Genomic DNA, 26,317 nt, shown 5'->3' on the forward strand with positions numbered 1-26,317 from the left:
TCTGCTCCTAATTTGCTTCAAATAAGGGAAGACTAATACTGTTTTCCTTTGTATTAACCGTTGCTTGTCGTTTTTCATCGTGCATTTTTAAAGCTGGGTTTTAAGTGATACTTCTCTGGAATTTGGGAGATAGATTCTGACCGTAAGGTCTTTTCCTTTTTTTTTTTTTAATGTTTATTTTTAAATTTTTATTTATTTTGGCTGCGCGGGGTCTTAGTTGCAGCATGTGGGATCTTCGTTGCAGCGTTTGGACTTTTTAGTTGCGGCATGCTGACTCCTTAGTTGTGGCATGCTGACTCCTTAGTTGTGGCATGCCTGCAGGATCTAGTTCCCTGACCAGGGATCAAACCCGGGCCCCCTTCATTGGGAGCATGGAGTCTTACCCACCGGACCACCAGGGGAGTCCCCCTTAAGGTCTTTTCTGTCCACTGTTTCTGTGATTCATCCTCCCCTCACTCCCTGCTCCCAGATGATTGGGAAGATGTACTTACAAGTAGAGGATGGGAAGATGTGGGTAGTATTGTCTCTTTAATGATTGGTTGTCATCATATTGGACTCAAGCTAAGGCTACTGAGGAGCAATACTTTCATACACCTTTAATTTATACTTCTTGAGGAACACCAGAAAATTACTACGTTTTTTCCATCTCCAAAGTAGCATTTAGTAAATATATATGGTGGTGGGTTTTTTGTTTTTCTTGTTCCAATGTACGAACAAACAAAACCACTTCTTTCTTTCTTTCCAAGTGAGAATCTGTTTGGTTTCTTATTAGCTGTGTGTGCGTTACTGTCTCTGTTCTCACTTGCCATGACTATCTGGATCTTTTGGAGAATATAACTTATATACTTTTCTACTCTTGAAGGAAACTGGTGGTGACAAAAGAAAAGGAGAAGAAGGTGGGGTTGTATACAATCTATGTGAATCCTGCCAATACCCACCAGTTTGCAGTGGGTGGACGAGATCAGTTTGTAAGGTGAGTCTGTGGCTGTTTTGTGTCTTTGAGAGTTTGAGACTGTGATGTATTGTGTACTATCAGCTGTCCCTTATGGAAGGCTATGAATTGCCTAGGAGTTCATTAACCACCATCTTTAATTTTTTGCCATCTTCCAAAGAGTTTAAACTTCCTCTGACATATTCTGTTTCCTAATGTAGCAATCTCTGAGGGATGGCTTAACATGTTATAGATATTATCAAGTTCTAAAGAAGTTTGATGAATTGACCAAGTTCTCCACCTAGCAGCTAGGCATAAACCCAGGTTTACTAGCAAGTGCTCTATTAGTAAATATTTTCTACCATTTTTCATATATAAATTAACACGTACTAGAAATTTTGAATGCTGGTTTCAGATACAGAAATAATTTGACTTGGGAGTACTCATTATGAACTTCGGGTTTTTGGCTCCCGGGATCCTGAACCACTTTTCTTTATCTTTAGTGATATCTTTGTTACTATGAACATTTCTTGTAACACTGTCTATTGAGATATATCCTAAGGAAAACAGAGTTCATGGATTCAGTCGCCATGTGTAGCAGTTAGTTTCCTTCTGGCCCCTTGTCACAATTATATCCCATCCCTATCCAATTGGCCTATTTTTTTTTTTAACATCTTTATTGGAGTATAATTGCTTTACAGTGTTGTGTTAGTTTCTGCTGTATAACAAAGTGAATCAGCTATATGCATACATATATCCCCATATCCCCTCCCTCTTGCATCTCCCTCCCCCACCCCATCCCACCCTTCTAGGTGGTCACAAAGCACCGAGCTGATCTCCCTGTGCTATGCAGCTGCTTCCCACTAGCTATCTATTTTACATTTGGTAGTGTGTATATGTCAGTGCTACTCTCTCACTTTGTCCCAGCTTACCCTTCCCTCTCCTCCCGGTGTCCTCAAGTCCATTTTCTACATCTGCATCTTTATTCCTGTCCTGCCCCTAGGTTCATCAGAACCATTTTTTTTTTTTAGATTCCATATGTATGTGTAAGCATACGGTATTTGTTTTTCTCTTCCTGACTTACTTCACTCTGTATGACAGACTCTAGGTCCATCCACCTCACTACAAATAACTCAATTTCGTTTCTTTTTATGGCTGAATAATATTCCATTGTATATATGTGCCACATCTTCTTTATCCATTCATCTGTCGATGGACACAGGTTGATTCCATGTCCTGGCTATTGTAAATAGTGCTGCAGTGAACATTGTGGTACATGACTCTTTTTGAATTATGGTTTTCTCAGGGTATATGCCCAGTAGTGGGATTGCTGGGTTGTATGGTAGTACTATTTTTAGTTTTTTAAGGAACCTCCATACTGTTCTCCATAGTGGCTGTATCAATTTACATTCCCACCAACAGTGCAAGAGGGTTCCCTTTTCTCCACGCCCTCTCCAGCATTTATTGTTTGTAGATTTTTTGATGATGCAATTGGCCTATTTTTAAGTATATTTCTTTGGTTTCCAAGAGATCATCAGTTTGAAAGGGAGGAAGGAAAGGATCACTAGAAGAATGAATGACTTTATGCTTTCCTGATGGTGGATGAAAAGCATTATCTTCCTTTTTATTTATTTATAAATTTATTTATTTCTGGCTGCGTTGGGTCTTTGTTGCTTCACGCGGGCTTTCTCTAGTTGCAGAGAGCAGGGGCTACTCTTTGTTTTGGTGCGTGTGCTTCGCATTGCAGTGGCTTCTCTTGTTGGGGAACACGGGCTCTAGGCATGCAGGCTTCAGTAGTTGTGGCTTGTGGGCTCTAGAGCGCAGGCTCAGTAGTTGTGGCGCACGGGCTTGGTTGCTCTGCAGCATGTGGGATCTTCCCAGACCAGGGCTCGAACCCGTGTCCCCTGCACTGGCAGGCAGATTCTTAACCACTGTGCCACCAGGGAAGTCCCATCTTCCTTTTTAAATAAGAGGATATTTTTATAACTGTATTCTATAATTAATTTTATTAATAATCACAGGGATGGGACTAAATTTTTAGAAATACCTGAGAGATGATCTTAACTTGTTGAAGAATCCTGCCACAAGAGAACTGGGCAACTTTGTTGCTCTCTTCTTCTTCCCCTGTTTCCCTTGCCTTCTAAATTCCTTTCCTCTATTCACCAATAGCAAATGTTTAGCAGTTTTTTTTTTAAGATAAGTTGTTGATCCAAAACGGGGTTGCAGTTGTCAGAACTTCCAGGTGCTTCCTCCTCCAAATCAAGCATTTACTGAATTTTCTAATTTGCATTTCCTGCTTAGAGCTCTGGATTCATGGAAAAGTCTGTGTCTCTAGATAATTCAACCACTAGGACCTTGATGTTTGGAGGAGAGTGGAGGCGTTGGCTGTATTGAGAACTGCAATTGATAATGCTTTTATCCAGAGCTAATACTTTCTCAGGGTGAGAGTGGGGCTGGAAATTAGTTTTAGCATTTCATCACAAGGAGAAATACTCAGATCTTCTATTTCTTATCAGCCTCAATATCCTTTATCCCTTTGTACATGCCAAATTCTCAGCATGTAATAGGCTGTTTACTCGACAGAAGCACGTGTAGATTTTGAGTCACACTGATCGCCTATGAGCAGATGGCCCTTCCACACCCTAGCTCTTCTCTGATCATCCTCAATTTCTCTGGCACCTCTTCAGTTCAGCCAGTTGAATGTTTTGGAATTCCTCTTTTCTGTTTTGTTCTTTGAAAGAACTTTAGGCTCACCTGCCAGTACAAATTTGAAAATATTTTTGCTGAGTATTTTATATCATAACACCATTAGCTTTCACTAGCCTGAAGGAATTCCTTTAGGGGAATACAGAGAAATAACTTACTCATCCTCAAGGCTTTCACATCATAAATACTGAATTTTAGTTTAGGATTGTGAAGGAGCATTTAAGGGAAGCCTTAGAGAGTCATGCTTTTTGGAATATGACCAAAAAGGGGGGATGGGCAGGGAGAAAGAAAAAAGGTAGGCAAGTGGAGGGTGGCATAGATTTGAGTTTCTGCTACTAAATCCTGTTTAGGTTGGTTTAAGAATTTGCAGGAGTGAAGAAAAGGAGAATGTATCAGATGAATGAATCCTGTGGTGATAGATTTGGCAGTGTGATTGGTTGACATGTAAATTTATTGCTAAAGGATTTGGTATAGGCCCTGGTTTATAAAACACAGTCAATAAATAGTCACTTTGCTCCTCTATCTTTATCAGCAACATTGAGAGAACACTAGATTAAAGGCAAGTTGGGGGAAGAGGAGGTGAGGGAAGAGAGAGGCTTAAGGTAACAAGTTAGTGGGCACCTGGAGGCCTGTGGAGAGAAATGCAGTAAGGGTGTTGAGACAGTGCTGAAACCATTCTTTATTTGATTTAAAATGTCCAGGGTATAGGAAGACTCAATAATGTGGAGATGTCAGTTCTTCCCAACTTGATCTATTGATTCAGTGCAATCCCAATCAGAATTACAGCAAGTTATTTTATGGATATCGACAAACTGATTCTTAAAGTTTGTGTGGAGAGACAAAAGATCCAGAATATCCAACACAGTATTGAGAGAGAAGAACAAAGCTGGAGGCCTGATACTACCCAACTTCAAGACCTATCAATACTGTAAAGCTACAGTAATTCAGACAGCATTGTATTGGTGAAATAGACAAGTAGATCAAAAGAACAGAATAGAGAGCCCAGAAATAGACCCTCATAAATACAGTCAAGTTATCTTTGACAAGGAAGCAAAGGCAACAAATGGAGAAAAGATAGTCTCTTCAATATATGGTGCTGAAAGAACTGGACATCCACGTGTAAAAACGGAATCTAGACATAGACCTTACACAGTTCACAAAAGTTAACTCAAAATGGATCATAGACCTGAAAGTAAAGCCCAAAACTATAAAACTCCAGAAGATAACATCGGAGAAAACCTAGAAGACCTTGGGTACGGTGATGCCTTTTTATTTTTATTTTTTAATTATTATTATTTTTAAAATTTATTTTATTTATTTATTTTTGGCTGTGTTGGGTCTTCGTTGTGGTGCACGGGCTTCTCATCACAGTGACTTCTCTTGTTGCGGAGCACGGGCTCTAGGCGCGTGGGCTTCAGTAGTTGTGGCACGCAGGCTCAGTAGTTGTGGCTCGTGGGCTCTAGAGCACAGGCTCAGTAGTTGGGGCACACGGGCTTAGTTGCTCCGTGGCATGTGGGATCTTCCCGGACCAGGGATCGAACCCGTGTCCCCTGCATTGGCAGGCGGATTCTTAACCCCTGGGCCACCAGGGAAGTCCCTCGGTGATGCCTTTTTAGATACAACATCAAAGACATCCATGAAAGAAGTAATTGATAGGTTAGACTTCATTAAAATTAAAAACTTCTGCTCTGTGAAAGACACTATCTTTCAAGAGAATTAGAAGATAAGCCACAGACTGGGAGAAAATGCTTGCAAAAGGTACATCTGATGAAGGACTGTTACCCAAAATATACAAAGAACTCTTAAAACTCAACAACAAGAAAACAACCCAATTAAAAAGTGGGCCAAAGACCTTAACAGACACCTCACTGAAGAAGATACACAGATGACTAGTGTATGAAAAGATGATCCACATTATATGTCATCAGGAAAATGCATATTAAAACAACAGTGACATACCACTACACATCTATTAGAGTGGCTAAAATCCAGGACACTGACAGCACGAAATGCTGGTGAGTACTGTGGAGCAACGGGAACTCTCATACATTGCTAGTGGGAATGCAAAGTGATACAGCCACTTTAGAAGAGAGTTTGATGGTTTCTCCAAAACTAAACACACTGGTACCATACAATCCAGCAGTCAAGCTCCTTGGTATTTACCCAAAGGAGTTGAAAAGTTATGTCCACACAGAAACCTGTACGTGGATGTTTATAGCAGCTTTATTCATAACTGCCAAAACTTGGAAGCAACCAAGGTGTTCTTCAGTATATGAATGGATAAATAAATGGTGGTATATCCAGACAATGGAATATTATTCAGCACTAAAAAGAAAAGAGCTATCAAGTCATGAAAAGACATGGAGGAAACTTAAATGCATATTACTAAGTGAAAAAAAAAGCCAGTCAGCAATCTGAAAAGGCTACATACTGTATGATTCTAACAGTATGACATTCTGGAAAAGGCAGAACTATGGAAATAAGAAAAAGGTCAGTGGTAGCCAGGGGTGGGGTGGGGCAAGAGAGATGAATAGGCAGAGGACAGAGGATTTTTAGGGCAATGAAAGTAGTCTGTGATATTATAATGATGGATATACGTCATTATACATTTGTCCAAACCTGTAGAATGTACAAGAGTGAACCCTCAGGTGAACTGTAGACTTCGAGTGATTATCATATGTCAGTGTAGGTTCATCCTTGGTTTAAAAAAAAAAACCTACCGTTTTTGCTGAGTGATTTTGATAATGGGAGGGGCTGTACATGTGTGGGGGTAGGGAGTGTATGAAAAACCTCTATACTGCCCTCTCAGTTTTGTTGTAAACCTAAAACTGCTTTAAGAAAACAAAGTCTTAAAAATTAAAAAAAAAAATTTTTTTTAATGTCAAGGTCCTGTCCTATGCACAGATAATAGGGGAATTTTTTTGTATTTATCTTTGTATCACCACTGTCTAGCACAGGGCTTGGCAGTCTACCCTGTTTTTGTAAATAAAGTTTTATTAGAACACAGCCATAGCCATTTGTTCACATATATCCATGGTATGCTACAGTGGCAGAGTCTGGAAACTGTGACAGAGACTGGATGGCCTGCCAGCTTAAAATATTTACTGCCTTGCCATTTAAGAAAAAGTTTGGGGCTTCCCTGGTGGCACAGTGGTTAAGAATCCACCTGCCATTGCAGCGGACACGGGTTCGAGCCCTAGTCCAGGAAGATCCCACATGCCGCAGAGCAGCTAAGCCTGTGCACAACTACTGAAGCCTGCGTGCCTAGAGCCCGTGCTCCCCAACAAGAGAAGCCACCACAATGAGAAGCCCACGCACCGCAATGAAGAGTAGCCCCCACTCGCCGCAACTAGAGAAAGCCCACGCGCAGCAATGAAGACCCAACGCAGCCAAAAATTAAATAAAATAAATAAATTAAAAAAAAAAAAAGTTTGCCAACCCCTAGTTTCAAGCATCATATCTAGAATATAGTAGGTTCTTAATAAATACTTATGGAAGAAAGGGGAGGGTAGGTAAGGATTTCCTCATAAAGAAGAGCATTGGATACAGAGGAACACGGAATGGTCCATACAACAAGATATTGAATATTTAAAATTTTTTACTAATTTGATGACTTGGGAAGATAATGATGGCTTAGTGACATTTGAGAGCTGTTGATTTAGACTTAGTTTAGAGGGAAAAAAATCTGATTATCAGCTGCTATATTTGCTGAAGAGTAGTAATTGGTAGTACAGCAGTCTCCTATTTGTCTTCTTTTTTTATTGGTTCATTTAAAAAACATTTCCTGGATAGTCTATTTATGCAAGATATTAATGGATTATGGAGAATACAAACATACATTGATTTGTTCGTTTATTCATCCAGCATTTACTGAGCATTTGTTGTGTGCTAGGTACACACTTGACTAGACATAGTTTCTGCCTTCAAGGAGGATTCGGGAGAAGCAGATATATATAGGGATTAAAAATATTAAGTAACTTACCCAGTATTGCTCATCTAGTAAGTAGCATAGTATCTGAACTCAGTTCAGATGCCTTAAATATGGTGGAAACCATTTCACTATGCTGTTCTTTCTCACAGAGGAAATATTAAAGACAAATGGGAAGTATTTCAGGTAGAGGGAACAATATGTGTAGAATTAGGATAACAAGATGTGACATGGTATGTTCAAGGAAGCATAGTTTTTTTGTTTTCTGTATAATGTATAGGATCTTTGAGAAGTGGTAGGCAGCCATACTAAGTAGTTTGGACTTTATTTAGTAGAAAGTACAAAATCACTGAAGAGATTTAAGCAGGGAATTTACATTAAATTTTTCATTTTAGACATAATTCTGGTGACAGTATGAGCAAGGAAATCAGAAGATTCCTATAAATAATGTAGGCAAAAAATGCCTAAGGGTGGAGAAAGCAGATATAGTCAAGAAATATACCCAGGAAGTCAAATTGACAGGAAAGAAACTAGATACATAGGAGAGAAAGGACCTGATTTCTGGTTTGGCCACCTGAATTTAGGATGGTGCCATTAACAAAGATTTGGGGGAAAGGGTAGGTCTAGAATGATCTTAGCTTAAAAAGGAGAATGATTTTACTTTTGGACATTCCGTTACAACATTCATTTGGCACGTGGATATAAATCTAGAGCTCACTCAGAACAAGTGTGGGCTGGAGACACAGATTTAAGAGACATATCCACATATAGGTGGTAAAGTGTTGGTAATGGAATTTGATTACCAAAAGAAAGTATAGAGCAGAATTCTTCCTCCCTTTTGAGTCTCTGGCCTCTTTGAGAATATAAGGAGAACCATGATCCCTTCTCCCAGGAAAAATACACATAAGCACAGTTTCTGGGCATTCACATATACTTGAACTCTAGGTTTTAAAATTTCCTTATGTAGAATCAGAGGAGAACTTAAGACCAGACCTTTGAGGAACATCAGCATTTAAGGGGTAGACAAAGACAAGCCCATGAACAACATTAAGGAGTGGTTGGACATCAAGGAAAGAAAGTGTTTCAGGGAAGGAGTAATGAACAATGTCAAGACAAGAGAGAAAGGCCTAAAAAAGTATCTTTTTGGTATTGGCAGTTAGGTTACTGATGACTTTAGCCAGAGAAGTTTCAGTAGTGAGTTGAAGGCCAAAGCTAGATTAGAATGGAACGAGAAATGAATAGGAGGTGAGGGAGTGAAAATGTTGAATGCAGATTGCTCTTTTCAGTAATTTTACTACAGGGGGGAAGGATAGAAAAAGCCAGAGTAGGAAAGGTCAGTGGAAGGATTTTTAGAAAATGGGCAGACAATGGTGAGGAAGAGGACTAATCAGTGAGAAATGGACTAATCAATCAAACCAAGGTCCTTGGAGGGATGAGATTAAGAGCAGCTGTGGAGGAATGAGACTCTGAGATTGGAGGAGACTGATGCGTGAAGACAGGGACTAGATCTGTCTTGTTCCTCACTATATTTCTAGCACCTGGCATAATACTTGGCATCTAATCCATGTATCATAAATAGTTGCACAAATGATTAAAGTTTGGATTGGTAAGATGAGGAAGGTGAAGGTAGTTTGATGCTTGATGAGAATGAAGGAAGGAGAGAGGGAGTCTTGAGATATAGTTGTTGGTTTGTAATAGTTGTGGGAAGAACTAGCCAAATAAAATTTCAAAAAAGGATTGAAGACCCACTGACTTACATAAAGCATGGTCTCTGCCCATGAGTAATAAACCGTACTGGGGAGGCAACATACATGCAAAAGGCTCTATAATAATGTTATTTCAGTGCAGATAAACAGTAAATGATACAAAAGCTGAGAGAAGAGATAAGCCACTTCAAAATAATATAATTTAGAATTACTACTTGAAATGAGAAGTACCTGGATAAGAGTTTTGGTTTGGAAGAGGGGTGGGAGAAGAAGATTTTTGAGGAAGAACCTGAGCCAGAAGCTTAATTGGGGAATGTCCTTTATCTGTCCTGACATCCAGCTGACTGGTGTTCCTGCCACTGCATCGAATTGCAACTCTTCAGGGGATGTTTGTAAATTTTGACATTTTCATTGCTTCTTCCACTGTAGGATTTATGACCAGAGGAAAATTGATGAGAATGAAAACAATGGAGTACTCAAGAAATTCTGCCCTCATCACCTGGTAAGATTCATGAAGGGCCAGTGGCTCCAGGCTTCCCTGACTCAACCCCAAGCCTGCCCCCAAACTTGTTGGTATGGTGGGAAGAGCTTGGACTTTGGAGTCAGACACCTGGATTTGAATCCTGGCTCTGCCACTTACCAGTTTTGTGGTCTTGGGCAGTCACCTTACCTCTGTTAGCCTCAGTTTTCTTATTGACAAAATAGAGATACAGATAACTGCCTTGTACCACGATGGTAAGGCCTAATGAGATAATGTATATATGAAATGGCTAGCACACAGAAGACAACCAGTAGAAAGACCTCTCCCCACAAGGTGGTCAAGTTTCATCAGTTGTACTCCTGTCTCTGTCTCTCTGTCTATCTTTCTCTCTCTCCCTTTCCCTCTCTTTTTCTCTATCTCTGTCTCTATATCTATCTATCTCTGGGAGAAGATATAGGGGAGTTGGAAGGAAAACCTGTTTCCTGAAGGTGGTATAACAAATGGGGGGGGTGGGGCATCAGTCAGTATCTGCTCCTTATTGCAGGTGAACAGTGAGTCCAAAGCAAACATCACCTGTCTTGTGTACAGCCACGACGGCACAGGTACGTGAGCAGGGCCCAGCTCCTAGGCTGGCATGCCCCCTCTGTCTAGGGAGCTGCTGAGCCAGTGAGGCATGTGCCCTCCAGTGCTCACCACTGTGCTATAGCTCCGAGTGGAGCAGCTGGGGAGTAGTTGCTGATGGTGAGCACACAGCGGGAGGATGCAGCAGATGACCCTTGGAGATGCCAGGCACTTGCAGAATGCTGCAGATGATATTTGGCAGGGCTTGTCCTAAAGCCCAGACTATTTGGTTGAGCAGGTTCTTATGCCTTTGACTCATTCCTGAATAAATGGGTATGATCTTCCTGAGCATTCTGCTACCCCTGGGTTGGCAGCGTGTTCCTAGTCTACCCTAGACACCTGAATTGCCTGCTGTTCCAACTGAGTAAGATGGGTGCTATACCTGGGTATTAGGAGGGGGCACTACTGGCAAGAAGCCCCACCCCAACCCCCAACTCCTGGTCCTAGCTTTTTTCAGCCTTTGCCTTCACTGCTGTGTGCTTGTTCTTGGCAGAGCTCCTGGCCAGTTACAATGATGAAGACATTTACCTCTTCAACTCCTCTCACAGTGATGGGGCCCAGTATATTAAGAGATATAAGGGCCACAGAAATAACGCCACAGGTGAGGCTGTCTTTCTAGGTTTCTGTACCCCAAGTCTGTTGGTTTGAAGAACCACAGTATCTCATGCAGGTTGTGCAAATAAGAACTACCTAGGGCTTCCCTGGTGGCGCAGTGGTTGAGAATCCGCCTGCCAGTGCAGGGGACACGGGTTCGAGCCCTGGTCTGGGAAGATCCCACATGCCGCGGAGCGGCTGGACCCGTGAGCCACAATTGCTGAGCCTGCGCGTCTGGAGCCTGTGCTCCGCAACAAGAGAGGCCGCGATAGTGAGAGGCCCGCGCACCGCGATGAAGAGTGGCCCCCGCTTGCCACAACTGGAGAAAGCCCTCGCACAGAAACGAAGACCCAACACAGCCATAAATAAAATAAATTAAAAAAAAAAAAAAAGAACTACCTAAAGGAGTAGGCCACCTGTCACCAAGTGACAACAAGCCTAATTGGGCTGGAGTTTTCATAGGCCCTCCTGTGCTAGAGGAGAGAGGGCTCAGGAGCATCTCTCACCACTACAGTGATGTTACTTGGTCTGGATGTAAGGAGACTAGACTGACTATATTTTTCTTATGATTTCAGGTAGCTTCAGGATTAAAAGACTTATTAGGGAGTTTGGGAAAGCCCTCCTTAGTGGCACTGAATTGCCTAAAATAAGGGGGTGAGCTTGTACTTACAGGGAAGAGGAGGAAATTCTTTTGAATGAGGCAGAAGAGGAGAAATGGTGATAGCACCTCACCCAAGTTTGCTGTGACGATTGGCCTTTTTTGTTCTGTCTGTGCTTCCCAAACTTCGCTGTACAATGAAGTCACCTGACAATCTTTTAAAGATACTGAAGCCTGGCTTCCATACCCATCCATTCTGACTTAATTGGTATGGGGTGCACGTTGATTAGGATTTTTAAAAAGCTCCCTTTGATTCTAATATACAGAAAAGTTGGAATCACTGCTCTTTGTTGTTATTAGTGCTCCTATCAGATGTCTGTCATAATGTTGACTGGGGAGAGCAGTTAGTTTTCCTTTTTCTCTTGAGCTGGTGAGAGGAGAGGGAAAAACCTGTACTTGGATCTTAGTCCTTGGGCATACAGAAGAAAGTGTTCCAGTCTCATGATTGGTATGGAACTGGACGTAGCCACTGGGACTCCTGGCTTCTCTTACTAATTTCAGAGGGTGGAGCCCTGTTGTTCAGAGTCTTGGCAACAAGCACAGTTCAGGTGCTTCTTATAGGCAATTGTGGCATATACCTCCATCAGTCTTAGGTCACCTAATGACCTAGGAAGCATTGACAAGGTACCAGTGAAGCACACATACCAAGGATAATCCTAAGGCATAGGACAGTGCTGCCTAGGAGTGGACAGAGCTGGGGCCATTCAGGTTGGGACAGGTGAGGCGTTAGTGAGGCCTATGGTTGCTCCGTAGGGTGCAAACTAATGAGACTGAGGCTGTTGCTAAGGACTGCAAACTCCTCAGCTCTATGGACCTCTTTAGGAGAATATAAATAGTCTCTGGAACTGGTGTGATTCTTATTCTGTCTATTATACATGCATAATCCCTTGATTTGTTTTGTGAAAGTGAAAGAAATTCTTTGGCTCTTAGCTGATTTAGATTTGTGAATAACTATATTTCCTGTGAGGTAAATATATGTCGGCCTGATGCCAACTCTCATGTGGTTTATTCCTTCATTTGTCATTTCAGTGAAAGGCGTCAATTTCTATGGCCCCAAGAGTGAGTTTGTGGTGAGCGGTAGTGACTGCGGGCACATCTTCCTCTGGGAGAAATCATCCTGCCAGATCATTCAGTTCATGGAGGGGGACAAGGGAGGCGTGGTGAGTATGGTGTGCTGGGCTGGCTGGCTTCCTACTCTCTCCAGTCATTAAGGTAGGCTTTAACAGGGCCACTGAATTCTCACTCTGACAATGTAATACCACATCTTAGAGCTCTAAACAGCTAAATAAAAAGACAGTATAGTCTGGGGGTGCTAAGGTTTTAATGGAGTATTTTCTTCCCTTTCCTGTCTTCTGCCCCTCTACAGCACGGTTTATTAAGAGGAGAAAGGGATTTTAGGGAAGAACCTCTGGCCTGAGTGAGGTATCTTTAGGCATGGACCTTTTCCAAAACAAAAGCATTAGTGTTCAGGGCACACCATCCTACACGCTGTAGTAGGTAGCTAAGTAGTGATCTTGAATAGATCCTGGATTAGCGGATACAAGCTAGAAGGAGCATTTTTTCTGACAGTTGGGAAAATCAGAATATGGTCTGTATATTGATACAAACACACATAATATGTATGCATATATAGGGAGAGAGAAATATGCTCCCGCCCCCGTGACCATTTTTGTTGTTTGACTGCTATACAACCCATGATCATATCATAGTCTGCCTGTCCTTTGAGTTCTACAGACAGCCTCCATAGAGATAGGGCAAAAAGGAAGCCTGAGGATCGTGAGTTGGGGAGTGAAAGGTGGTCAGCTCTTAGGATGCATCTAGCTAACCATAAATTTTTTGGGTTTTTTTTTTGAGACCTAGAGTCAAGAAGGATTCAGTAGCTTTCTATTACAAGGTTTTCAGACTGCAGAAGATAAGAAAGAGGCAGTTTGGGCAACTACATTTTACTGACTACCCAAGATAGTCTTGTTAAGAGCTTCTAAGGGATGGCTCAGATGCTTATTCTTTCTTCCTTTTCATTCCTCCTAAGCTGTGGGGAGCTACAAAGAACCCAGCCATCTCTTGATGAGGTTTATCCAGAGTGGTGTTAGAGTTTAGAATGGTTCATTGCAGTTGGGATCCCATTTCTTCTTGTGTGTCTCTTATCCTGGTGTGAGGCTATTTCAGACTTTCTTCTGGTTTCCTCTAAATTTTGGGGACCTGGGACCAGTATAGACCCAAGGCTTCTATGGCTTGAATATAAGTGGAGAAGAGTCTAGAACTTGAAGGTGTGTCTCACTGTTGCCTGCTTCATTTCCTACTTTTCCATAGGTCTTCTTCTATCATCTGTAGTGAACAAACCCAAAACACTGGAGTTTTAATGAGAATTCTGCAGTAGGCATGTAGTCATAAGAAAGCCAAAAGGGGCCAGTGAATCTTTTATTGATCATAAACTATTGTCTTGCATTGCATTCTAGAGAGATGCAGGGCTGAATGCCCTCCCTCAGGCCAGCACTTGTCTGTTGTCCAGAATCACTCTACAGGCCAATCTCCTTTCAGCTTAGCCAGTGTCAGGGTTTGATAATTAATCCAGGTGCTCAGGTTGGGAGGGCATTTGCGTAGGATGGGTGGGTCCCATGCCTGAGTTTTAGTGGTCATAAGAGTGAGGTACTAGAACAAGAGGTATAAAGACTGCACCCTGCAGCGAGATTCCTGGCTTCTTCCTGCCTCTGTGTAAGCTGCATGATCTCTGTGGTCCTCACTTGGCTCCTGATTTTTTGTGCTAACCTCCCAGCAGTGGGGTCACCAGCGCCAGCCTGAATGCAGACTATATCATTAAGTAGACTATTAGAACCAGAAGGGATCTTTGAAATTCTCATCCAACTTGCCCAGGTCTCTCGATTCTGTTTTTGGCTCAAACTCTAGTCCTTTCATTGTTTCCATTCGGGGACAAGGGTGGGGGGTGATGTCAAAGGACAATCCTTAGTCTCCCAAAAGCACTTTGCTCCTTTATCCCATCCCCTGCATCCCTCAGCCCAGTCGTCTAAGATCAGAGCTCTTTTCTCTGCTCAGGCATTATTGACAGGATAAGTCCTGGCATGCAGACAGGTCGGGTGAAGTGACCAGGTATTCTGGCTCAGAAGCTCTCTGTTGGCTTCTCCTGCAAGCTCCAACTCAGGTACTATGTGTAACTTACTCTCTTGCCATTGGCTTTGTCCTTAGTCTTAAGTTCCAAGGAATTTCTCCCCTGTGCCTTTTTGTTTTGCTGACTTGTCAAGCACAGCTAGGTCAGAGTTTAGAAGGGTAGCAAGGGCTTATCTGGAGATGGATGAACGAGTTCAAGTTTGTATGTGTTAGGTTGTCACATATCTTTTGATAATATTTTCTGGCAATGGAGTTTTTCTCTCTAGTGCCACCTCTGCTCCAGATGCTGGAACCTCTTCCACACTGCCTAAAAGAGCCCAAATACAAACTTTGAAATGAGCTGATATGTGGAGTAAAAGAAGAAAGAAGGGAAATGTGGTTTCTGCTTTACTCTTAGACTCAGACTTAGCTTCAGTGTTTTCTGAGAATTTATTTGTAAAATGGAAGACAAAGAAGATTGGAAGTCAGTATGTCAGTTTTATTTTCCATGCTGACCCTGCCTTCCCATCAGCTGCTCTCTGCATGTGCAGGCGAGGCAGAGAAGGTTGGTCCAGAGAGAACTAAGAGGCTGTTTGCCAGGGGTTGTTTTCTTGGACTGTACTGCAGCTGCAAGACGGGGTGGGGTGGGGTGAGGTGAGGAGTGGCTAGGACCACACCTTCTTCCTTCTGGATGCTTTTGCCATCTATTCCTCATCTGACTAAAAGCCCAAAAATGCTTTAGCAGCTAGATCTGGGACCAGCTCTTCCGGTGGGGGTGGTAGCTGCCCTGCTCTGCCAGGAAGGCTGATGTTTCCAAGTCAGACAGCAGGGGGCATGGGTGCCTTTGGAAAGAAGGAGGCTGCCTAAGCCAGAAGGCCTTTGCCTCGGCTGCTGCAGTTCATTCCTCCTGCTCAGTGAATATATCCAGAGGGTGGCTGAGCTTGAGGCTGTGGGTGCCCCAGGAAGCTGCCTCACTGCACCGTGCTGTCCTATAGCTGAGCCTGTTGTGCTTTCATGGCAGGCAGCAGAATGCTGTCTCCTGGGGTGTGCAGGGTTCTCAAGCAGATATGTGTCTCCACTACCCCAGTACTCTTCAGGCTCAGCCTCTTCCCAGCCTATGCCTTCTTCCAGTTCTAGTAAACTGTGGAATGTAATTGTTCTCTGAGTCTTCTCTGGGGGCTCAGCAGCAGCTGCTGCTTTCTTCATTTTTAAAAATGTATTTGCCACTTGGTGAAAGCCACTGAGATGTTTTTTTCCAGACTGGGGCAAGTTGGAGCTTTGGAAGCTGGAGAGAATGAGGTCATCTGAACCTCACTGCCTTTTTGTGAAGCCAGCAGTATGCTTGGCCAGTCACCCGCCCACCCCTAGAGCTATGTCTGAGGATGAGGCCACCCCTACCTAAACCTAGGAAGTGAGAGATAGGCCTGGTCTTATACCCAGTCTGTGTCCAGTGTTTCTTTCACCCCGAGGGCCCTTTGGCCTAGGCTTATGATGGGTGGGCCTGTCTTCCCAGCAGCTGCCTTAACTTTTATCAAGGACAGTTGTTTGGTTCAAGGTGAGTAGTGGTTTTTAAACCGTATTGCCACATACCCCTGAGCCTATGTTTTCCTTTACTCCTGACCAGGTAAACTGTCTTGAGCCCCACCCTCACCTGCCTGTGCTGGCAACCAGTGGCCTAGACCATGATGTCAAGATCTGGGCACCCACAGCTGAAACTTCCACTGAACTTACAGGGTTAAAGGATGTAAGTAGCTGACTATAGATTTCTTCTTTCTGCTTATCCACATACTGTTAGAGGAGTTTTCATTGTCATAGGAAGGAATAACTTGCTGTACAGTTCTTTAAAGGCACTGCTCTAACCTCCCCCACATTCCTGTCATTGCCTCTCTAGGAACAGTCCCAGTCCAGGGGTCCAGGGTGCAGCTTTGAAGTGCATCTAGTTTATGGTAGAGGGGACATCTTTAGGAAGAATCATCCATCTTCTCAGTGGATGAACCTGGGGCATCCTTTCTTAATGGAATCTAGCTATACTCCAGCTCAGTAGTTTCTAAGGGAAGATTTTCCTGGGCTAGAACACCAGCCTTTTCTGATCAGGTCCAGGGTTCCTATTCATTACCCACTTCCCCAACCCTTTTTGGTTCCAGGTGATTAAGAAGAACAAGCGGGAACGGGATGAAGATAGCTTACACCACACCGACCTGTTTGATAGCCACATGCTCTGGTTCCTCATGCATCACCTGAGACAAAGACGCCATCACCGGGTAAGCTGGAGTGGGAAGTGAGCTCCCAAGGGCATTGACCCTCTCAAGAGGGTAAAATGTTCCAGTGCATACTTCTCACTGCTTTAGGAGGAATCAGGTGGAGTTAGTTGGGTTTCCTATCCATTATTCCCCATCCCCATCAGAGTTTTGATGTAGCCTTGGAAGAGCCACTAGCAGAAATAGGTGGTGTCTGCTTTGTGTTCTCCATCACCACGCATGCGCAGGGCTGTCTTCACAAAGGCAAAGGCATGAGGGTGGGGAAGGAGTTGAGAAGAAATAAGTCATCTCAGGTGTCTTCTGTTTTTTCTCTTGTGCCAGAAGAGGCCTAGGGCAGGGGTTAGCAAACTGTGGCAGTTTGGGCAAGTGCCTGCTTTTTGTAAATAAAGTTTTATTAGACTACAGCCACACCCATTCATTTATGTGTTGTCTGGCTGCTTTTATGCTACAACAGCAGGGTTGAATAGTTGTGACAGAGATACGGCCCATGAGTCTAAAATATTTACTATCTGGCTCTTTAAGAAAAATTCTGCTGACCCCTGGCCTAGAGCATGTAAATTATAGCTGAGACCTAACAGGCTTGTCCTTGTTCCAGGGAAATTACTAATAAGCCTTTCCATCCTACAGCGCTGGCGAGAACCTGGGGTTGGGGCCACAGACGCAGACTCGGATGAGTCTCCCAGCTCCTCAGATACATCGGACGAGGAGGAGGGCCCTGACCGGGTGCAGTGCATGCCATCCTGAGGCCTCGTACCCAGGAGGGGCAGGCTGGGGCTGCCAACCCGATCCTGCCTGGGCAGCCCTTTCCTGTCCCAGGCTCTAACATTCAGCAGAAACGCACTTTGGACTTTTTTGCTTTAGATTTAAAAAAAAAAAAAAAAAGAAAGAAAAAAAAGAAAAAAAAAGACATCCCAGGAGGACAAGCCAGAGGGGAGCAAACCTACAGAGTATCTAGAAGTGGGAATTGAGCCCTGGAATGGGGTTCCATGGAGAGGTGCATAGGACTTGGCAGAAATGGCCTCTCCCCAAAGCCTTTTTTTGGGGGAGGGGGGAGCCTATTTTGTTAACTGGTTTGGGGTAGGGAACGGGGTTTCCTTTTCTTTGATCTCCCTTGTTTCTTGGGTGGGGGGTGGGGGGATAACTGGCTGTTCAGTACCAAGGGGCCAGACTGGGGGTGGTAGAAATGCCACTCTCTCTTTGGTTTAGGTTTTTGACTTTATTTCCTTTATTTTTTAAAATTCTATGACAGTTGCATTGTTTTTTCTTCCCCCTGAGCAACCCCATCCCAGGATCCTGTTTTTCTGGGGAGTCCTTAGAGCACCTAACCATCCCACACTCTTCACTTTCTTTTCCACCCCATTCATTCTCTGTACTTATCACAGTGTTTTGCACTTGATTATGTATCCTTCACTCTCTTCTCTTCATCCCATCACCCCCTCAGTAGGTCTGGTGAGGGAGGTTGGGGGGAGGTGGGAGGAGGGACAGAAGTGGAAGAATAGGAAGGTCATTACCTCTTCTGTTACTTAAAAAAAAAAAAAGTTGTTTGGTGGCAGCAATCTCCCTGTCCCTATCACTGTTAGAGGCCTAATTTTATATCTATAAATATATTAAAAAGCAAGTCAAAATTGGATGTATCATGTTAAAATTATTGTTGAAGTTTAAATACCTATATATTCTCTATGACTGCAATAAAGGGACTTACAGGAGAGAGTGAGTGAGAGTAATGATGTGGAGGTATCACCTGGGGTCGGCCTACCCTCTATGCATGGCCACTGGAGATTAGGGCTTAACCCTTACGTTTTAGGAGGCTCAAGAATGGAAGGATCCTGAATTCTGCCCTTTCCTGCTTTCCTACCATGGTTTCAGGGTTGGGAAGCCCCTTTCATCTCTTTGCTCCAGATATCCTACCTCTGCTTAAGTCTTGTGGGGGTTCCCAGGATGGCTCTGCTAACCAGAGACTGGCTCATCTTCAAAACTTGACTGAACTGTGACTTCAGGAAGGGTTCTGCCACTGCAGACCGTCTCTCCTAATACTGTGTGTGACAGAAGACACACTCACTCTTACCTTTAGCTGCTTGATTCTTTAAACTATACAACTCCACACCAGCTCCCTTCCTAATGGAAGAGTATAGCGAAAGACCTCCTGGGTTTGACTTTATACCTTGTCTACCTTTTCCTATCTTGGGATTGAAGGGACGAGTCATTAATCTAAGGATTGAGTAAGGTGGCTGGGGCTCAGACACCTGTTGTATCACTGGTCACTAATTATGAAAGTCCCAGTTGAATTCTTGCCCTTAAATGCTTTTGCTGCTATTTCTTTGCCCCCAACCAGGAATTCTGCATCCTGGGACAGTCAGATTCTACTAGAACAGGCCAGGAAGGAAGGGAGGAGTGAAAGGGTGGAATTTCAGATACTCCTTCCTCCTGCCCCTTTTCCTAGCAGCTCTCAGACCAGATGTTAGCTGCTGTACTTCCTCCCTGAGGTAGTGGATGTGTGGTGACCGTGAGTGGTCTGTATTCTTATTGCTGGTGGGGTGATGGAGTGGGCTGAAACCATGCACTCTGGAATTTGTTGTGTATTTTCTCTCAGTAAAGCCTTTTTTTTTTTTTTTTTTCCTGACTGCTGCTGTGTGTGTGATATGTGAGCCATTCATTCATTTTTAGTATATGTGCTGCCGAAGCGAGCACGCCATTCATTCATGATGGGCTATTTTTGTTCCTTTCAGTATAGGTGCCTGGCCCTGGTCTTATTACAATTTTAGGAAGTCCAGTCTGGGATATCCATGTTTCCAGTGGTTGGGTTCCAATGGGAGACTGTGTAAGTAAGAGACTGTGTAAGGAATAGGCCCCACAGTTCAGTGATACTTAGAAAATGAGAGAGGGCAGAGATCCTACTAGGGGTATTTTCCTGGCCTCTGTTCCAGGCTGCAGTTAAGGATTTGGGGGTAAATTTTGCTCTCCCCAGTCATCCAAAGGCTTAAAAATCCCGGTCATTCACACAAATTTAGAATCAGTTAGGTACAGTACAATCAATCACCTTTATTCCAGGGTTAGAACAAGGCCGTGCACACTGCAGACAGAGGAGCACAGGATAGGGGCAATCTCACAGCAGTATAGGGGGCGGGAGGGCAGGTTAGTCTTTTTAGATTATTTTGCCTCACAGAGAAATTGCTAGACTCCGCTGAAAATGACCCTGTCTCCCTTCTCCCATCTCATCCTCTTCTCTCTTCAAAGGAAGGCTCTTTATATATTCCCTCCCTCCACCCCCTTTCTCTCTCAGACTTGTTCTCACATAACATATCCTGGCTTGGAAGGATAATTCCTGCTTATTTCCCCCCTCCCAATTCTACAAGTATCTCTCTCTCCTTGAGGGAGAAGCCAGACAGGACTGGGGAAACTTGGGAAGGTCCTTTAAGGCAAAACTGTGGAGTACTCGAGGTGTATGTGTTAAGGCAGGTGTCCGCAGCAGTGGCCAGAGGGGACAGGCAGGTTGGGCTGGGCTAGGCTAGGATTAGAGGGTGCTCTCCAACCAGTCTGGCTTCTTCCCTCTTCCAGCAGCCAGCTCTCCCCTCCACTAAAGTTTTGCTCCCACATCCTAGAAGCTCCTAGCTTAAACTTTCTCTAAATAGCCTCTTGAGATTGCATGTGAATTTAAAGTTTAAAAAAGTTTTTTTTTGTTTTGACTACGTAGCAATTTGACTCTGCCACTCCCTTCACTGTAGCATTCCCCTTCCACCCCCGTCCTGGCCTAGACAATAAGTTAATGCTAGACACCACAAAAAAGGGCAGACATGGCAGTGCGGGTTTAATATACATATATGTAGAATATATATGTACACACAGTTAGCACGGTCAGGGTGGGGAGGGCTATCTTGGGACAGGCAGGAGGCTGGGGTCACTGTACTCCAGTGATTTGGCTAGGAGGCGTTCACAAGCCCAAGGTGCCAGGATATTGAGGGAGAGGGGTTACCGAGTCCCCTCCTGGACTGAATTGGGGATCAGTGCAACGGAAAACACTGTAGTTAGCTTCTTCCCTTCTTTCTGGCTTGGGGGAGAGGGGGTTCTAGATCATGGAGAGAGGGAAGGTTGCCTGCGATAACCACGTTGGGACTCTGTAAGTGGGAGCAGGATTGGAGTTAAAACCTAAGGATCTCGATCCCCCAACCTCCCTAGGTTCAGGGGACTCCTGTGCAACAGTCTGAGTAGGAGTAAAGGAGTGGAACAGGGAACTCCTCTCTGCCTTCATCCCCACTCAGGCTCAGTGATGGGGCATGTTCCCAGCACAGTCTCTCCAGAGCAGAGGTGGGTAGAGGGTATCTAATGCTGGGTTCTCCATGGGGTTTGAACTTTGGGGCCAGGGAAGGATCCAGTGATCCTCTCTCTTTAGGTCCCTGGCTCATACCCACCGTAGGCCCATGAGAGGGGAGCAAAAAGGGACCTGCTGGTGCCCAGGCCCTCCAACCTGAGGAACAACTGGAAATTGGACTCCTCAGCCAGTCCAGCTTTGGGGTACAAACACAAACTCTGGCTTTTCTTTGCCCCTTCCAGGTGGGGGTTGGGTAGCCTCTTCATCTTCCCTCTCACTGCTTTTCATTAGATTCACCCACCTCTCCCATGCCTCACTCCTACCTCGCCGCCTCATTGTAGGAAAATACAGGCCCTTTTCTGCTCCCACACTTTAGAGAGGTGGGGGAAGAGTGGAGGAAAGGGAAGTAGGAGGAATGTGCCCATTTCTATTTGCATAGAAATAGCCCCCAACTCCCCCTAGAGTGGGGAAACTGAGCTCCCCCACCCCCAGCCCCTGACCCCCATCCCCTCACATGGAGGAGGAACTAGATGAGCTAGACATATAGACAGACAGCCAGAGCGTGCGCACACGCACACACACGCGCACAGTAAGGGGGTTAGGACCAGGTTAGTAAGTGGGTAGATGGGGGGGGGATGCCCTTGCCCCCTCCCCTGGAGGATGGGGGAAGAGAATGGTCTGATGAAGGTCCAACCTTCCTCCTCTTCCTCCCCCTTGCTCAGGCTTTCTTCGGTGGAGGAGCCAATTTGATGATCTCTTCCTCAGAGGGCTGCCGGATAATGTCTGGGGGCAAAAAGGGATGTGTCCAGGGACAGAAGTCATGGGAGGCAGCAGGCAGGCTAACTGAGCATAAGCCTCTGTTCTCCCCAAATTCAGGTATTCCACAGATAATCCATGGGAGGGGCAGAGGTACATATTAAAGGCATGGCCTCTTACCTTTGTACTTCTTGGCACTGGGGATACGGGTTAGCTTGGTGTCCAGCTCATCTTCCTCAGAGATCTTCAGAACACGGGTTCTGTAGTCAACCACCATAGTGAGTAGGTCAGGACGGCGGGAGATCTCAAAGATGTGCTCGATATAAGAGAGGTTGTCTGGAGGAAGGCAGGAGACTGAGGGTCAGAGCTAGGCTGTAGAGGTCAGCTTCCCCTACACTGCTGGATTAGGCTTCAGGAACCAAGACTGAGTTGCTCACATTGGTTATTGGAGGAGGCAACACTGGAAGAAGAGGGGCAACTAAGCCAGGAAAAGAAAGCTAAAGCACCAAAAAACAGTACAGAGGACTATTCCCAGGAAGGGCAGATCATTGATGAGTGAAGTTTCTAGATTACAGATTTAGAATGAGGGATTTAGGTTAAATACCAGGTTCCACATTGAGTGGAGGGGAGAAGAGAAAAATTAACCGGGCTTCCAAATACCCAACATCCACCCTGTCCCTCTTTCACTTTTCCTCCAAGCAAGCATCAGAATTTCCCAGCAGCACATGTGGGACCAGAAGGGTGGGATCTGTAGACAACCCAGGAGAGATTCTGGGCCTAGTGAGAAGGGTAATTCTGAATGAGAAGGCACAGACATGACCAGAGGGATGATGTCCATGGGTTGGCCAGTTCTAGGAGATTGCAGATGCCTTCTTGCCTGGCTCCTCCCCTCTACTACAGCAGTCCCCTAAGTCAGCGGTTCCCAACCTTTTTAGCACCAGGGACCGGTTTCGTGGAAGACAATTTTTCCATGGACAGGGTGGGTGGGGGGTGTGGGATGGTTCAAGCTGTAATTCGAGCAATGGGGAGTGAGCAGTAGATGAAGCTTCGCTCACTCGCGCCCGCTCCTCACCTCTTGCTGTGCGGCCTGGTTCCTAATAGGACCGCTAGGGACCCCTGTCCTAAGTGTAGCATGTCCTCCTTCAGCCTCCCTCCCTTCATTCCATGCTACAAATTAGTATCTCTGAAGCGCTCTCAGGTCACTCACCTCACCTATCAAATACCCTATCACTCAAGGCCCTCCACAACACAGTCTTAACTTACCTTTCCAGCCACTTCTAAACATACTATGTTCCTCTGCCTAGCATGTCCTCCTTTGGATCCTGCCTTTGAAATCCCACTTGCCCTTCTGGGCCATCTTAAATACCAGTTCCTCCCCAAAGGCCTTTCCAGAGCAATGGTCTCTAAAAGTGAATAAGAAAATGTTAGAACTTTTTAAAGTTTCATCACTTTTAAGTTCTATTTTAATGTTCTATTATATATATGATAGCACAGTAGGATCTGAGTAACATTTTTTGCTGAATGATATTTTTACTGAGAAGGGCACCGTGAAGAATGTAAAGACCACTGCCCTAGAGCCCCTCTACTCTCTTAGAGCACCCCTCTTATCCTGCCTTGTCAGAAAGGAGTGCACTTCGTATAGGAGCTCTGAGCTCATTTCTATTTGCTGAATGAACTGAGCCTGAATGGCTCATGGTAGGATGCCTGTGTCCCCCTCCCCCACCTTTGTCCAGCTTGTTGTGGCTCTCCAGGAAGCTAAACCAGGCACTGCCAGTAGTGATCTCCTCGCTCTTCTCACTGGGGATGTCCTCCTTGCAGGCTGACTTGAGCTGTTCCAGATCTTCAAGGGTGATGTTGTTGGTCAGGTCCTGGAGGAGGGTCCCGTACTCGGCCATGACTGGGGTTGGGGAGAACAAAGGGAGAGGAGGCTGAGCTTGAGGTTCAGGGTTTGGTTCACTCACTGGCACGACCCACCTCTCCTCTACCCTACCAGGCAAGTGCCTGGAACACAGAGGTTGGGGAGGCTAGGACTGAAGGGAGAAAAGGAAGACCTAAGGGAGGTAGGAGTAGACAGGAAGAAACTGGGAAGCTAGGGCCCAGGCTGGAGTCTAGAGTGAAAAGTCACACCTCCTTCTCCCCACCATCTTTTTTCTTCCTTTCCCCCCCCCCAACAGTAACCCTGGCAACAGCTCCCCGACTGAGGAGGCGGTTACCATAGCAACCTGCTCCCGACTTTCTCACCCGCAGTCTCCAAGTCCCCCCCAGAATCGCCCCACCCACCTGCAACCCCTCCCCCTGTCAAACAAAACAAAACACACCAAAACGACGACCGGGGAGAGGCTTGCTGTGGCAGTGAGAAGCTAAAAAGAAGGGGCTGGGGGAGGTTGATTGGAGCTCATGTTCTAGCTTCCATTCTTTCCCAGAAGCAAAGGGGGTCCCTCACTTCAACTCCCCACCACCCCACTAATGACTCATTTTGGATAGATGCCTAGTTGCCTGGTCAAATGGTCCCCTGGCCCCACCGTGCTCAGCCCTGTATTCAGTCATTAGGTCTCAGGATGGGGGTGGGGAGGGTGAAGCAGTGGGCTCCCCCCACCTTTGCGGAGCCCATTTTCTCCCTTGATTGCTGCTGGGCCTCTACACAGCCCTTTCTCCTAGCCTTTGTGCTATGCCTACAGCCCCCGCGCCCAAGAATACCAAGCGGCTGGCTCTGGCCCCCTGCCCAGTTCCCAGGCTGGCTGGGTGGCAGGGAGAAGGGGTTCAGATGCAGCTTTGGGAAAGTCTGTCAGGAAGGGGGCTGCCACTTCTGCTTGCATCAACATCCGGCTGGCACTACCTTCAGCGTGACCTCCCACAGGGGGCTGGGGAAGGCTGGATCTCATCTAGGCCTTCACCCCATCCCTCTTCTATGAAGATTTTTAGGTGAAAAGGGAGAGGACATTCAAGGCCCTCCTTCCACTAAGATAGGGACTGTGGCTAAGACAGGAAGAAAGAAGGTCAGACCTTAGAATGAACTTTCTGGATTTGATAAAATGTGAAACTCTAGTGGTGAGTTTTAAAAAGGGGCTTTTTTTCCCCCACAATGACTATGTATTTCTTTTATAATTAGAAAAGTAAAGCATTTTAAAAAGTAAATTATGCCATAAACACTCTGTGGCTAGACTAAGGGGTGGGGCAAGGAGCTAGATGACCTTGTACTTGACTGAGACTGCCCACAAATCACCCCAACAATGGGCTGGGAATATAGCAGAAAGGGACTAGTTGACACACCCCATATTCCTTATTTCCACTTACATGCAGGGAAACTGAGGGAGAGAAGCATGCACCCAGGAGGCCCCATTCCCAGCCCCCTACTTGGACCAGAACAAACAAGCCTCCCTTGGTGGCAGGCACTGTGACACAAACACACAATAAGCCAGGCAGCAGGGCCAGCATAAGCCCCACAAGAAACAGGCACTTATACACATGCTCACTTGCACACCCAGGTGCAACCAGACAGAGGGCCCAGCGGTGGCCCTGCCAGGCTGGGCCAGAAACAATGCTCTCTGACTGTCAGCACCAGGAACCGTCTCGCCTTGAAATCTAGGTCACAGCAGCAGGCTCTGGAGCCCAGCCCCCGCCCCCCTCCACTGATAATCCAAGGACAGAAAAGCGGTGGGGGGGGGGGTAATGTAGACAAGGGGAATGATGGGGACAGGCTTCAGAGATGGGGATAATAATGGAGGGGGGGGGTGTGAAGAGAGCTGAAGAGAAAAGGCCAGCATGGGAAGGAGGCAAGATGCCCTCAAGAAGGCTGCCTCAGTCGAGGAGACCCTGCGACCAAACCCTTAGCTGGAAAATGGGACAGGATTTAGGACCATAGTGCCCTGCTTTCACATAGAAGAAGAGTTTGTAAATACAGAGATCCTGTGGGAGGAGAGTGTGTGTGTGTGTGTGTGTGTGTGTGTGTGTGTGTGTGTGTGTGTGTATCTCCTGGGAGGAGTTAAGATTTAGGACTCTGAATTGAAAACACAGACTTACAGGGGAGGTGGGCGGGAAGGGATTAATGTGTATTAGACACCCACCCACAAAGGCTGGGGGCGGTGAGTAGGAGCTCTCTGTGAGAGTGAAACAGATACAGTGAGGCCCGTAAGAGAAATGGGGGTGGGAATGTGTGTGTGCCAGAATCCTCTGTATGGATGCTGATCCCTGGGTGTGGGCACAGGTACAGGGAGGAGGCAGTGCTGGTATCTGTGGGTGTGTTTGGATGTTCTGGTAATGGATGTGTATG

General features: G+C 45.3%; 2 protein-coding genes across 10 annotated transcripts in view; one reads left to right on the forward strand and one right to left on the reverse strand.

Annotated features, from left to right (window-relative positions):
- DCAF8 (DDB1 and CUL4 associated factor 8) overlaps window positions 1-18,691 on the forward strand; it is a 43,276-nt gene extending 24,585 nt beyond the window's left edge. For all 9 annotated transcript variants that reach the window (XM_082405747.1, XM_082405745.1, XM_082405751.1 and 6 more), the window contains 8 exons: window positions 863-973; window positions 9,701-9,773; window positions 10,297-10,354; window positions 10,867-10,974; window positions 12,655-12,785; window positions 16,352-16,471; window positions 16,872-16,988; window positions 17,613-18,691. In XM_082405747.1, the coding sequence (XP_082261873.1) occupies window positions 863-973; window positions 9,701-9,773; window positions 10,297-10,354; window positions 10,867-10,974; window positions 12,655-12,785; window positions 16,352-16,471; window positions 16,872-16,988; window positions 17,613-17,729 (835 nt within the window). In that variant the 3' untranslated portion in view covers window positions 17,730-18,691. The remainder of the gene's footprint in view (window positions 1-862; window positions 974-9,700; window positions 9,774-10,296; window positions 10,355-10,866; window positions 10,975-12,654; window positions 12,786-16,351; window positions 16,472-16,871; window positions 16,989-17,612) is intronic.
- A 1,313-nt stretch (window positions 18,692-20,004) lies between these two features.
- The window catches only part of PEA15 (proliferation and apoptosis adaptor protein 15), an 8,510-nt gene continuing 2,197 nt past the window's right edge, over window positions 20,005-26,317 (reverse strand). Inside the window, exons 2-4 of the mRNA XM_082407680.1 lie at window positions 23,771-23,944; window positions 22,228-22,383; window positions 20,005-22,074 (exon numbers count right to left, since the gene is read on the reverse strand). Coding sequence (XP_082263806.1) covers window positions 22,010-22,074; window positions 22,228-22,383; window positions 23,771-23,942 — 393 coding nt within the window. The 5' untranslated portion in view covers window positions 23,943-23,944 and the 3' untranslated portion in view covers window positions 20,005-22,009. The remainder of the gene's footprint in view (window positions 22,075-22,227; window positions 22,384-23,770; window positions 23,945-26,317) is intronic.

This window comes from Balaenoptera borealis (assembly GCF_965194805.1).
Source record: "Balaenoptera borealis genome assembly, chromosome: 1".
NCBI classification, from domain to species: domain Eukaryota; kingdom Metazoa; phylum Chordata; class Mammalia; order Artiodactyla; family Balaenopteridae; genus Balaenoptera; species Balaenoptera borealis.